The 13,128-nt window shown below is 42.9% G+C and overlaps 2 protein-coding genes across 3 annotated transcripts in view; one reads left to right on the top strand and one right to left on the bottom strand.

Annotated features, from left to right (window-relative positions):
* Window positions 1-1,239: 1,239 nt before the first annotated feature.
* Window positions 1,240-7,577, bottom strand: LOC121576956 (acylglycerol kinase, mitochondrial). The gene is made up of 14 exons (XM_041890578.2): window positions 7,310-7,577; window positions 7,070-7,109; window positions 4,850-4,929; window positions 4,621-4,696; window positions 4,390-4,515; window positions 4,179-4,273; window positions 3,744-3,813; window positions 3,532-3,611; window positions 3,312-3,369; window positions 3,071-3,218; window positions 2,670-2,767; window positions 2,516-2,586; window positions 2,315-2,399; window positions 1,240-2,119 (listed from the first exon to the last, which is right to left on the bottom strand). The coding sequence occupies exons 1-14, from the start codon at window positions 7,417-7,419 to the stop codon at window positions 1,985-1,987; spliced, it is 1,272 nt and encodes a 423-aa protein (XP_041746512.1). The 5' UTR covers window positions 7,420-7,577; the 3' UTR covers window positions 1,240-1,984.
* Window positions 7,578-8,369: 792 nt separating this feature from the next.
* Window positions 8,370-13,128, top strand: part of nup205 (nucleoporin 205) — a 29,184-nt gene continuing 24,425 nt past the window's right edge. For both annotated transcript variants that reach the window (XM_041890580.2, XM_041890579.2), the window contains exons 1-7: window positions 8,370-8,474; window positions 9,718-9,860; window positions 11,592-11,763; window positions 11,849-11,993; window positions 12,135-12,294; window positions 12,389-12,617; window positions 12,739-13,079. In XM_041890580.2, the coding sequence (XP_041746514.1) occupies window positions 8,447-8,474; window positions 9,718-9,860; window positions 11,592-11,763; window positions 11,849-11,993; window positions 12,135-12,294; window positions 12,389-12,617; window positions 12,739-13,079 (1,218 nt within the window). In that variant the 5' untranslated portion in view covers window positions 8,370-8,446. The remainder of the gene's footprint in view (window positions 8,475-9,717; window positions 9,861-11,591; window positions 11,764-11,848; window positions 11,994-12,134; window positions 12,295-12,388; window positions 12,618-12,738; window positions 13,080-13,128) is intronic.

Here is a 13,128-nt window from a genome sequence, read left to right as displayed (position 1 = left end):
ATATAGGATCAGTTTAACTTTTTAGATCATACTGAATTACATTTGACATTTAAGTCATTTAGCAGACACTCTTATCCAGAGCGACTTACAAATTGGATAAGATTACATGGACAGGGGGACTTGATCCTAGATCAGCACTCCTACTCTGACTTTTTGAATACGGGCATTGGAGATAGTTATTTTGTTCAAACAGTCCTGAGAGACACTGTTCATTAAATCAATGGCTTAAGCCATTGCCCAATAGATGTGAGCTCAATGACTCATAAAATAGTGTTGACGAAGACTGCAAACTGCTTCCATTGGGTTTGACTGGTCAGTAAGTGTCGGCAATAGTGGTAATGTTCATTGAGGTTTGACTAGGGACAGTTCTGTCCTATAGTGTGGGTTATAAAGCCTAATTAGTGGGTCATCTTTTAGTGTTGAGTGCAGGCACTCAATCAAGACCACAGGCTTATTCTAACTGTAAACAAAAAGAGGCATGGGGGAAAGTTTTTCATTTTAACGACTTCCAACTACTGTATCAACATGTTAATTGACACTACTGATACTAGTGCTAATATGATTAAATGGACAGTTCTTCACACACATGATGACTTAGCCCCTTTTCTTTGCTCTAACTGTTTGTTTTGACCTGTTCCACCCTGTACTTTTCAGCACATCCTGGGCATGCTACCGTTTGTTTTACAGGTGTATCATGTATATGAAGTAGAGCTTGTACACGACACAAACGGTATTGTATCAAATGCTTTCTTTGTGGAAATTGTTCACAGACCTGTACCAGCATTGGCTCATTTGAATTTATCTGTACAGTATTTCACCGCATTGAATGTCAAAAGAAAGCATAATCTGTTGTCCTTCAGCACTAATATGCAACAAGAACGTTAACAACTTATATAGCCTTGATCATAGCAACTGTAACGTAAACCTATACTCCCAACAACAGCCAACTACACAGCTATATCCAGAACCTGTACTACTGTAAAACATGGAAAGAGACTTCAGTGATGAATACACATTTAGTAACTTGATCGCATGAGCCAGTGATATTATACAGTACTGTCATTGTAAAACAAAACATCTGTTTTCTCCAATGCTTATTGGATTGTATTTGTGATAGTGATTCTCATGCCAATGTATCTCATCTTATCATAGGGTACTGTAAATGGCGGACAAAGTCTCCCTGCACACCTCTAAAGACTGTTTATTTCAATTGGTATTAAAAGGCAATAAAACACTGTGGACATCATAACTGAATTATTTAATAAGATTCTTCGTATTACACGTTTGAGCGTTACACATGATGAGAATATACAGTAGTAAACTAGTCAGTTACACCAATACTCCTGCTGGGCAGACTTATACAGGCTGAGTTCAGAAACAGCAACAAAATGTTTGGTCCTTGTTACTGCATCAGTCATCTTCCATAATTATGACACCATTCCAACTGAACATTTCAATTTCAGTAACAATGAAACCTCACTGGAGACGGTTCCACATTCGTCCGGCTCTGTTTTATTGCTGTTTAGTGACAGTAAGGAAGGAAGTAAAACAGACATACTTCCAGGTTGAGGTAGAAGCACAATACAGGGTCGTATTAGGGCATACCGTAGCAAAACATTTTACAACGGAAAACAGAAACAAACGTTTATTGGAAAAGTTAAGATAGTCCCTCCCTGTTTCAGTCCGTTTGGTGCCTAATGAATGCAACCCAGAGGTGTATTCATTATGCCGATTCTGGTGCAAAACAGTTTGTCTGTTGCAAAACGTTTGCAACAGAAATCGTTTAATCCAAACTGAAAACATTTTGCAACAAAAACAAGTTTCTATTGGACAAATTCAGGTAGATCCCTCCCCATTTGGTTCTGTTGGCTTCCGTTTGGTTCTTAAATGGTTCCGTTGCAAGACGTAATGAATATACCCCAGGTGCTTGATCATCCTCCCTATTCCTCTGTCTGCTGCATGTGTTGTCATCGCAGTGCTTCCCTCACTGGACCTGTGTGAGGAGCTGCTCTCTGCGCTCTGCGCTGCAGAAGAAGCGCAGTTTCCGTGGCAACAGCCTCACCTCCACTGGCATGGCCTCGTACTCCTCGTTGTCAATGTTGTAGAAGCCAGCACCTTCCTGTGGGAGGGGATACGACAGTAGGGAGAGGTCAGAGGTCATGGAGCAAAAGGGCCGACTGCACGCACACACACACACAATCAAATAAACACATTTTACAAGAATACGTTTAATTTGTTTAAGGGTTATAATGATCTAAACTATAAGACTGTAATGCGTCTTGTCTATGACGTTTATAGGCCTAAGACAGCTGACCTCGGGCAGATTGAGTCGACATGCACTGGCCTCCAGTTTCAGTGATTTTCTTGTGAATGCAGTTGAGTCCTCCGCTTTTTTCTCTCTGCAATGCAGAAAATGTAACAGCCTTGATACACATGCTTCATGAGTAACCATTCATTTATTTTAGTCAGGTATTACATTGATAATGTGACAAAGTATATCTCCACAACTGCTCACCCAAAAGTGATGAACTCTCCCACAGTGAAGGAGTCTGGCTCCACACACACCAGCAGGGAGTCGTCTATACGCTGAGGGACAAACAAGGGAACACAGTTTTAACATCCTGAGCCTGTTTTAGTAGCTGCTATAGTGTCTGTTTTTTGTTACTGACCATCTGGACAGGGTTTTTGTTCTGGGTGTGGATCGACAGCTCTAAAGTAGACAACGTCCTCTCATCCCATCTCTCTGGCTCCTCCACTTTGGGAGGCTCTGCACAAACATTTTGTACTTATGCATTGTATATTGTTTTTTTGTGGTGTGGTTTTCATATAAGCCCTTGGGCTTCCAACCACACCTGAACACTGTTTAAAAAACAACAAAAATTGTTTTTATCTGTATTGTTGTCTATCACTTGTTTTTTTTTGGTGCAAATAAATAATGAATAAACACAAAACCAATGCCATTCATGCTTTGTTAAATAGAAGAAGCGCAAGGACATTTGAATGATGAAGTGTAGTGTTATTTCCAGACTGACAAACACACACTAACACATCAACACACAGACAATGTTACCTGGAATAGGTGGGTACCAGTAATTTTTCAGTCTGTGGGCGATTCGGTACATTAGGTTGGGGCGCTGGGGCTTCTGCTCAGGCAGGTCAGGGGGGCGAAGGGTGGGTGCCAGGTAGGACACAGAGGCCTCGCGAACCTGGGGCCACTCCTGGGGGAGGGATGGGAAAAAACAGCATGACACAAATGCATGGAGGAACAATTGAGGACCATGGACATGGAATGAAAACAGTCATGTTCTCACCCGTAATGTACTAAACCAATGAGCTGCTTTTGTCTTCAAGGGGCCAAGGTACCAATATCTAAGAGAGAAAACAACAGTATAAGATTTATTGTTAAAAGGAGAAACAACTTTTCTATTACTAGAATGTTTTGCACGTAAATGTTTCCATGACTTTACATGGGACTGGGGGAAAATAAGAATATAGAAACTTGTTTATCATAAAGCTCTGAAGGGTTCTTACTTTTTGATGGTGGCAGCCACATCTCTGAAGGCCCCCCACCGTAGACCAATCAGGGCAAACACTGGCTGTTCTTTCTCTCCCTTGATACATAATCCCAGAAACACAATACAATGTTCTTCTCTTCCTCTCAATGCAGTTACGGTTATTTAATATAGATTCAATGTAATAAAGATCTTAACCCCTCCCTAAACCGCAGCCCCTCCTGGTCTCACCTTGATCTGCAGCACATCCAGAGGTACCGTTTCTCCTTGCAAGATGGACAGTGTCGCCGATGTGATGTGTCTGAAAACAAGAGGGGATATGAATGACAACAAGATTGGAGGATATTTTTGATCATTCAAGAAGATGATGCACAGGGCTCCTGAGTGGCGCAGTGGTCTAAGGCGTCACTACAGACCCTGGTTCGATTCCAGGCTGTATCACAATCCGGATGTGATTGGGAGTCCCATAGGGCGGCGCACAATTGGCCCAGTGTCGTCCGGGTTTGGCCGGGGTAGGCCGTCATTGTAAATACGAATTTGTTCTTAACTGACTTGCCTGGTTAAATAAAAGTTACATACATTTAAAAAAGACATGCTCAGTGAGAGATAGCATGTGTTTTGTTTGCATCGGAATGAGAGTGTGACATGTTTCAGTGGGATACTTACTTCACCTGATTGTCACTGAGGATGTGCAGACTCTCACTCAGGGAATTGTGGGAACCCAGTGGGATGAATCCTATGGGGGTTTTACTGAATGACTCCTATATTAGAGAGAAACAAACAAGTACAGGGTAGTAAGAGACAGCTAAGCTGAGATGGTATTGCACAACATAACGGAGCTTGTTACAGGATAATACAATGATAATACACAACTTACTTGATCAGCCCTCCGCAGCAGACCAGTGATAACCTCCTGTAGAGTGCCATCCCCTCCAGCCACAATCAGCATGTCTGTTTGCTCCATCAGCTCCATCAATTTTTTCGCCTGGCCCTCGTAGTCTGTCTGCAAGAGAGAAGACACATATGGTATTACACTACGTAGAACTTTAGACTATAAAGGCCCCGAAGTGTACAGAAAGAAAGATTGCACAGGGAAAGAAAATTATACCTTTACTAGTGTCACCTCCACACCAGCCAGGTGTAATATAGGGGCAGCATTCTTCTCAAATAAAGTGTTGGCTTTCCTACGATCAAAGGGAAAAGCAAGAGAACAGCAAGATATATTAGTCAAACACAAATTACAGTAGAAATGGAAAATGGCTGTGGTGCATAAGCTGGACCTCTTGCTTATTCTCTTTGCTTGACTTTAGGGAATGTGACTGTTATCTCTTACTTACCCACTACAAGCTGCTGGGTTTAGGATGACCGTGGCTTTCCTCAGCTGCTCCTGTGGTGATATCTGCTGACGTCCATATTCCTGCGATTGAGAATGGATTTTGGGGCATTATCAATCAATTAAATGTATTTATAAAGCCCTTTTTACAAATCAGCAGATGTCACAAAGTTCTATACAGAAACCCAGCCTAAAACCCCAAACAGCAAGCAATGCAGATGTAGAAGCACGGTGGCTAGGAAAAACTCCCTAGAAAGGCAGAAACCTAGAGAGGAACCAGGCTCTGAGGGGTGGCCAGGCCCCTTCTGGCTGTGCCGGGTGGAGATTATTACAGTACATGGCCATTAAGGCCAGATTTTTCTCCAAGATGTTCAAACGTTCATAGATGACCAGCAGGGTCAAATAATAATCACAGTGGTTGTAGAGGTTGCAACAGGTCAGTACATCAGGAGTAAATGTAATTTGGCTTTTCATAGCCGGGCATTTAGAGGATGAAATAGCAGGTGCGGTAGAGAGAGTTGAATACAGTAAATGCAGGTGCAGAATCCTTGAAAGCAGAACAATGTACAGTTGAAATCGGAAGTTTACATACACCTTAGCCAAATACATTTAAACTCAGTTTTTCACAATTCCTGACATTTAATCCTAGTAAAAATTCCCTGTATTAGGTCAGTTAGGATCACCACTTTATTTTAGGAATGTGAAATGTCAGAATAATAGTATAGAGAATTATTTATTTCAGATGTTATTTCTTTCATCACATTCCCAGTGGGTCAGAAGTTGACATACACTCAATTAGTATTTGGTAGCATTGCCTTTAAATTGTTTAACTTGGGTCAAACATTTTGGGTATCCTTCCACAAGCTTCCCACAATAAGTTGGGTGAATTTTGGCCCATTCCTCCTGACAGAGCTGGTGTAACTGAGTCAGGTTTGTAGGCCTCCTTGCTCGCACACGCTTTTTCAATTCTGCCCACACATTTTCTATAGGATTGAGGTCAGGGCTTTGTGATGGCCACTCCAATACCTTGACTTTGTTGTCCTTAAGCCATTTTGCCACAACTTTGGAAGTATGCTTGGGGTCATTGTCCATTTGGAAGACCTATTTGCGACCAAGCTTTAACTTCCTGACTGATGTCTTGAGATGTTGCTTCAATATATCCACATCATTTTCCTTCCTCATGATGCCTTGATCTATTTTGTGAAGTGCACCAGTCCCTCCTGCAGCAAAGCATGATGCTGCCACCCCCGTGCTTCACGGTTGGGATGGTGGTCTTCATCTTGCAAGCTACCCCCCTTTTCCCTCCAAACATAGCGATGGTCATTATGGCCAAACAGTTCTATTTTTGTTTCATCAGACCAGAGGACATTTTTCCAAAAAGTACGATCTTTGTCCCCATTTGCAGTTGCAAACCGTAATCTGTCTTTTTTATAGCGGTTTTGGAGCAGTGGACTCTTCCTTGCTGAGCGGCCTTTCAGGCTATGTCGATATAGGTCTCGTTTTACTGTGGATATAGATACTTTTGTACCCGTTTCCTCCAGCATCTTCACAAGGTCCTTTGCTGTTGTTCTGGGATTGATTTGCACTTTTCACACCAAAGTACGTTCATCTCTAGGAGCAGAATGCGTCTCCTTCCTGAGTGGTATGGCGGCTGCGTGGTGCCATGGTGTTTATACTTGCGTACTATTGTTTGTACAGATGAACGTGGTACCTTCAGGCGTTTGGAAATTGCTCCCAAGGATGAACCAGACTTGTGGAGGTCTACCATTTTTTTTCTGAGGTCTTGGCTGATTTCTTTTGATTTTCCCATATTGTCAAGCAAAGAGGCACAGAGTTTGAAGGTAGGCCTTGAAATACATCCACAGGTACACCTCCAATTGACTCAAATGATGTCAATTAGCCTATCAGAAGCTTCTAAAGCCATTACATCATTTTCTGGAATGTTCCAAGCTGTTTAAAGGCACAGTCAACTTAGTGTATATAAACTTCTGACCCACTGGAATTGTGAAAAAGTGAATTATAAGTGAAATAATCTGACTGTAAACAATTGTTGGAAAAATGACTTGTGTCATGCACAAAGTAGATGTCCTAACCGACTTGCCAAAGCTATAGTTTGTTAACAATACATTTGTGGAGTGGTTGAAAAACGAGTTTTAATGACTCCAACCTAAGTGTATGTAAACTTCCGACTTCAACTGTAGCTACAGAATAAGCAATGTCTCACCCTGGCCACCAGACAAGCTTCTCTTCGCAGCAGATTATCACTGTAAATAAATCAATAACAAATTATTGACAAAGAAAACATCCTCATGTTATTCAGTGTTGTTGGATTTCAATCATAAGAACCGTTCTATTCTCAATAGCTACCAATTCGTGTGTACGTGCTCAATGATATTCATGCTGGTGATGATCTGTACTTGATCTAACAACCATAGCATTAATTCTGAAGGAAAACGCTACACACCAGTGTTTACCATACAGCCAGTGTCCCCCGTAAGACAGGGCACACGCAGCGACTGTGGACTTCTTCCAATGATTCCGCAGAGTCACAAACACCTTCACAACCCGAGCCATTATCTTATCGACACTATCAAATTGTCATTTTTAAAACGCTTTGTATCATCTGTGTAAGCATCACGATTAATGTCCTAAACTACATCCTACCACAGCGTTCATTTCTCCATCGCTGTCAAAACCATTTCGTATGTGACACATGGGTGCAGCTATCTTAATAGTCGTGTGAAACAAAAACTCTTAGTATAGGTTCCGCTTCATTTTGAGTTTCATTTTATGAAATTTGTTCTCCCGTCACATACCAACATAAACAAAAATGAGGAAATGTAGAAATTCAAATTGAGCATGGAACACAACTTATTAAATAAATAAGTAATCGTTCTAAGCTCGGTGCTTAGGTTATTGAAGAAGAAAAAAGAAATGTCCCATACACTGCTTAGGTCTAAAGCAAAACGAAGACCTCGCCTGAAGAGAAGTGTAAAAATATATATTTTATGACTTTGCCCCTGCATTATTAGAATGTAAATAATCACATTATACACTGCATTGTATTTTTTACTCAGGCACTAAAGCCAAGGGGCCTCAGAGCCTAATCTCCAGAATTCGAGTTTAACCAGAGATAGTTTTGAGGAGATGGGAAACGACATTGGAATCGTTTTACAGCCCATTATGTACGTTGCCCATTTTGTCGTCAAAGGGCCGCGCCGTACAACGAGGACAAGGGGAGCACTCCTTCAAGAGTGAATGGCAGTCAATAGGGCGCTGGCTCAAAATCCCAATATTAGCATGGGTTTCGTGAACAAGAAGTACAACATCACAAATATTTTCCGAGATGTGCGATAACTAACTTGTTCTCTGTAATATCGTACAGTTTAGACTCGTGACATTACGTACTTCCGAGGAAAATAAGCAGGTTTTCGACTCATACACTGACTTTGAGAAGGGATTGCGTGACGATCCTTGTGACGTAGCGTTGACAACGTGAACGCGATTTGTCAACAGTCTGCTGCGTGGGGCGTTATAGGTTCCCCAATCCTTACCGAATGTGTTTCCTATCTCCTCCTTTCTCTAATATCTCTGGTTTAACATGGCGGCGCAGATGGCGGTAAATTCAGGTATGGGCTTTATTTTTCTGTTATTTCAAATAATATAGTAGTGAGAGGTTGTTTATAGTTATTTACCAAACAATCACAATACATGTTTGTTTACAAGATGTACATTAATTGTATAAAACACGGTCTGATTACATAGCGGGGAATCTGTGTCAAGTTCAGACAGTCAGGAGCGCTAGTTAGCTAACCGCTAGTTATGCCATGGTCACCTCGCTATAACATGCGTGGGTATGTTTCATTTAAAATTCGATGAAACATAACCAAATGCATCGATATGAAGCAAACGTCCTACCAGTTCAATGAACAACATATTAACTAGCTGACTATTACTTATTGCTAGCTTCAAGAGGTCGCTCACCAGGAAACGAATGTGAAAGTATCACGTGCTAACAAGTTAGTTAGCTAATGTAGTTAACTAGGTGAACGAAATGTAAAATGCCCACACACCAGTTAGCTGGCTAACTTGCTCGTAGTCTCAACAATTTGCCACTAAAGCCTTGTTCACATTGTAGGCCTTAATGTTCAAATCAGTTTTGTTTTCAAATCCGTTTTGGAATACTGTCTGTCCAAACAGTGAGTTACAAGTGACCAAATCTGATTTATGTGTGTTCAGACAGCAGTCATTTGCTGACATAGCTACGCTAGTTGTCATAGTAACGACAGGTGTGTGCGCATTGGTGTAGGCTTATTGGTGGTGGTGCTCGTGCTTCCTATCACTCAGAAGTTGTTATGTAGAAAGCAAAGTTGACAACAATGCCTGCCATGGGTGTTTGCCAGTTGTTTGGAATGTTCAAAATCATATAATGTAAGAACACTTTCCAACTTTCAAAACTAGTCCCTTTTGGCTAGCCACAGCAGTCAACTAGATAGCTGCAACAATTAACAAGCTTGTTAGCTACCACATGTTCTTGTCAAACTGTCAACAGAGTAGCTAGCAAGCAAGCAACATCAACAAGATATATGCCAAATAAGTCTAAAAACCACTTGCGGGCAAATAAATCAGATTTGACAGTTTAGAGACAAGTTTCATGGCCAGGAACCTACTAAGTTGGTTTTAAATGTGGCTTGAAATATCAGATTCCATGTAATTTTTGCAGGAAAAAGAACAGATTTGAATCTGATATGCTTTTTTTTTAGTCACTTCAAACTGCCAATGTGAACAAGGCTTATGAAATGCTCTGGAAATATTGTATAGGCTAGACACATAAGACACTGACTGATTGACTTTGCTTGTGTCCCCTATTAGGAGCAAGTCTGTGGGGGCCGCTGAAGGAGCTATGGGACACAGTGGAGGGTGCAGTGTGGAGGAGGCAACCAGAGAGCGTCCACCTCCTAGACCTGCAACTCAAGAAACACAAGCCCAATTTCCTCTCACTCTACAAGAACCCGGTGAGATGCTGTCAGAAGCTAGGTTTCCAACCAATTGGCAAGAATTTCATGCAAATATTCTAAAATCTGCATAAAACTTTGAACATTTCCCCAACAGAGATCTGTTTCCATCAAATCACTCTCCACAGGGTCGGAAGAAAGTGGATGTTTTCAGGGATACAGTATTTTCAACCTAACTTTTGTTTTCCCTGAAAAACGGATGTGGGGACTCCGCTCGGGCGTCTTTTTATGCTTGCTACATTAGGTTACCATCAAATTGACATGATGCGGATACACATAAAAAATACTTTTGTGGTTAAATTCCCATGTACCGAATAAAAAATACAAGTTAAATGGGTTTCCATTGCATTTTCAACTCTACTGATGGTTTCGATACAAAATATTTTGCGCTATATAGGGAATTTGCCCACTCTGATCTTGGCACATGCGCTCTAGCCAACAGCTCGCAAATACAGTGCGGGTATAGCCTACATGATGAGATTATTATGGACAAAAGAGCGAGATCTTTTTTTTTTTTTTTTGTCAAACGGCAGCCAAGCATCAATCATCATGTCACCAGAATAAGACCCTTGATATTTATTGGAAAGGAGCATAAAGCTCATCACAGTGCACTTTCACCACCCTGTGAAGTTTATCATAACTTATTTAATCTGTAGCCTAATAAACTGCATGCTTTCCCGAGTCGTAGTGGGAGGATCACACAACATATTATCGCGTGACTCCAAGTTGACTTTTTTCATGATGGTTATTACACCTATGTGAGAATGCTGTTCATTGGCTACAGCTCAGCGTTTAACACCATAGTGCCCACAAAGCTCATCACTAAGCTAAGGAACCTGGGACTAAACACCTCCCTATGCAACTGGATCCTGGACTTCCTGACGGGCCGCCTCCAGGTGGTAAGGGTAGGCAACAACACATCTGCCACGCTGATCCTCAACACGGGGGCGCCTTAGGGGTGCGTGCTCAGTCCCCTCCTGTACTCCCTGTTCACCCACGACTGTATGGCCAAGCACGACTCCAACACCATCATTAAGTTTGCTGATGACACAACCTGATCACCGACAACGATGAGACAGCCTATAGGGAGGAGGTCAGAGACCTGGCAGTGTGGTGCCAGGACAACAACCTCTCACTCAACGTGAGCAAGACAAAGGAGATGCTCTTTTTAAGTGGGAGAACTTGCACAATTGGTGGCTGACTAAATACTTTTTCCCCCCGCTGTATACAAATTACCTCGACTAACCTGCACATTGACTCGGTACCGGTACCCCTGTATATAGCCTCGGTATTGTTATTTTATTGTGTTTTTATTTTATTTTGTAAATATTTTCTTAACTCTTATTTATTGAACTGCGTTGTTGGTTAAGGGCTTGTAAGTAAGCATTTCACGGTAAGGACTACACCTCTTGTATTTGGCGCGTGTGACAAATCCAATTGGATTAGATTTTATTATATCAATATTTGCTCATAAGTGCACCGCCATTTCTCGCGTAATTAATGTTACAGACACAAAGATCCCACCTTGTCTAGCATATTTAGTTTTGTCGACGTTTGGAAAGCTTACTGACAAATTAGCTGTTTCCATCAGGCCTGGTGTGACCTTTACTCGCATAAAAGGTTGGATGGAGATCTGGTTACAGACACACCAATGAGTTTTACTCTTCTGCAAGCCAAGCAGGGCTTGCTGAAGTTGATTTGCTTGAAGTTTTCTCTTTTTGTGTTCTTCAGCCAAAGAGTGCAGAGCAGAGGGAGAAGGTGCGGAAAGCCAGCACAGAGGGCATTACCATCCAGGGCCAGCAGGGGGCACGTCTCCTCCCTGAGCAGCTGCTTACAGAGGCCTTCATCCTAAGTGACCTCTTTGACATTGGAGAGCTGGCAGCCCTGGAGCTGCTGCTGGCAGGTAATCTATACAACAGTGAGCACCTTACCAATGGAGATAAACACTGGCAGGATGCTTGTTTGTAAATATCACTTATTTTATTAAGGTGAGAACCAGCAGCCCAACTTCCCAGGTCTGAGTCGAGGGCTGGTTGCAGTGCTGCTATACTGGGACGGAAAGCTCTGCGTGGCCAACTCCCTGCGCTCGCTCATCCAGTCCCGCCATGGCAAGACCTTCACCTTGGAATTAAGGTATGCTCTATTTCCCTGTCTACTTCCTACTTTAATATTGTTCAGACCAGTAATTTTTTTTCTCTGCCTTGATGATTGAACAACAGATGACTTTGTGTTTTCCTCTGCACTCTGTTGACTTGGTTGTGTGTTCTACCTCAGTGGGGAGCTGGTGGCCCTCACCACACGCTTTACAGATGAGCTGATGAGCCAGGGCCTAACAAGACGCCTACTGATGCTGGTGTCAGAGATCAACGTGACACGGGAGTTTGAGCGCCTGCAGAAAGAGCGAGGCCTGGGCAACGAAAAACACCGGAAAGAGGTGAGAGGAAGCCCTCCTCAGAGGAATTGTATCATGTACAGATGAAGTTTGTCTTTCCTCCCTCACACGTTCGCACTTTCTCTTTCTCTGCCAGGTATCTGACCTCATCAAAGAGTGCCGACAGGCGCTGGCAGATTGCCTGTTTGCATGGACCTGCCAATCACCTCTGGGTAAGGATGACACCCTGGCCCTTATTGGCCACCTGGAGACTGTGACAGTGGAAGCTGATGGCTCATTGGACAGCGTGAACCTGGCTCTCGTCATGGCACTGCTGTACTGTCTGGACGTCAGCTTCCTGGAGCAAGGAACAGAAGACAGAGAAGGTTAGATTTGCCATGTATTCTGTTGCCAAATTACCTGAATATGCTGCAACACACAGCAATGTAGACTTGTGTAGACTACTACTATGTAAATATTTCACTAAAATGATTGTGTGTCAACCAGACCTCCTCCAGGCCTTGCCCCTGCTGACAGAGAAGCAGTACGTGTCTGCAGTGCACAGTCGTCTGGTGGATGGGCGGCCCTGGAAGTTGCCTGGGCTGCAGGCTGTGTGTCGGCTGGCCTGGGCCTTGGCCCTGCATGCCCTCTCCCAGCTGCCCCAGGGCTCAGCCCTGGCAGAGTTTACAGAGGCAGACGAGGCACTGGCCGACCAGGCCCTGCTTGGAGGTGTCTTCCTCTTCATGACAGAGGGCATGCTGGGATGTGAGGGCTTCACTCATGATGAATTCTACACCCGCCGCCTCCATTCCCTCATCACCGACTTCCTGGCACTCATGCCCATGAAGGTTAGCAATGCCACCTGTTTTGCTTTGTTGCTGTGCACTGGTGTGTTTG

This window comes from Coregonus clupeaformis, chromosome 11, assembly GCF_020615455.1.
Source record: "Coregonus clupeaformis isolate EN_2021a chromosome 11, ASM2061545v1, whole genome shotgun sequence".
Classification (NCBI taxonomy): domain Eukaryota; kingdom Metazoa; phylum Chordata; class Actinopteri; order Salmoniformes; family Salmonidae; genus Coregonus; species Coregonus clupeaformis.
This window is presented reverse-complemented; position numbering and strand designations above follow the sequence as displayed.

What these genes read in the sequence shown, in the direction of transcription:
- LOC121576956 (XM_041890578.2), bottom strand. Translation starts at nt 7,419, where the DNA reads ATGGCTCGGGTTGTGAAGGTGTTTGTGACTCTGCGGAATCATTGGAAG. An exon ending in TGGCTGTATGGTAAACACTG is followed by an intron (nt 7,110 to 7,309) that starts GTGTGTAGCGTT and finishes ATTTATTTACAG; the next exon opens with TGATAATCTGCTGCGAAGAG. An exon ending in GTGGCTGCCACCATCAAAAA is followed by an intron (nt 3,370 to 3,531) that starts GTAAGAACCCTT and finishes TTTCTCTCTTAG; the next exon opens with ATATTGGTACCTTGGCCCCT.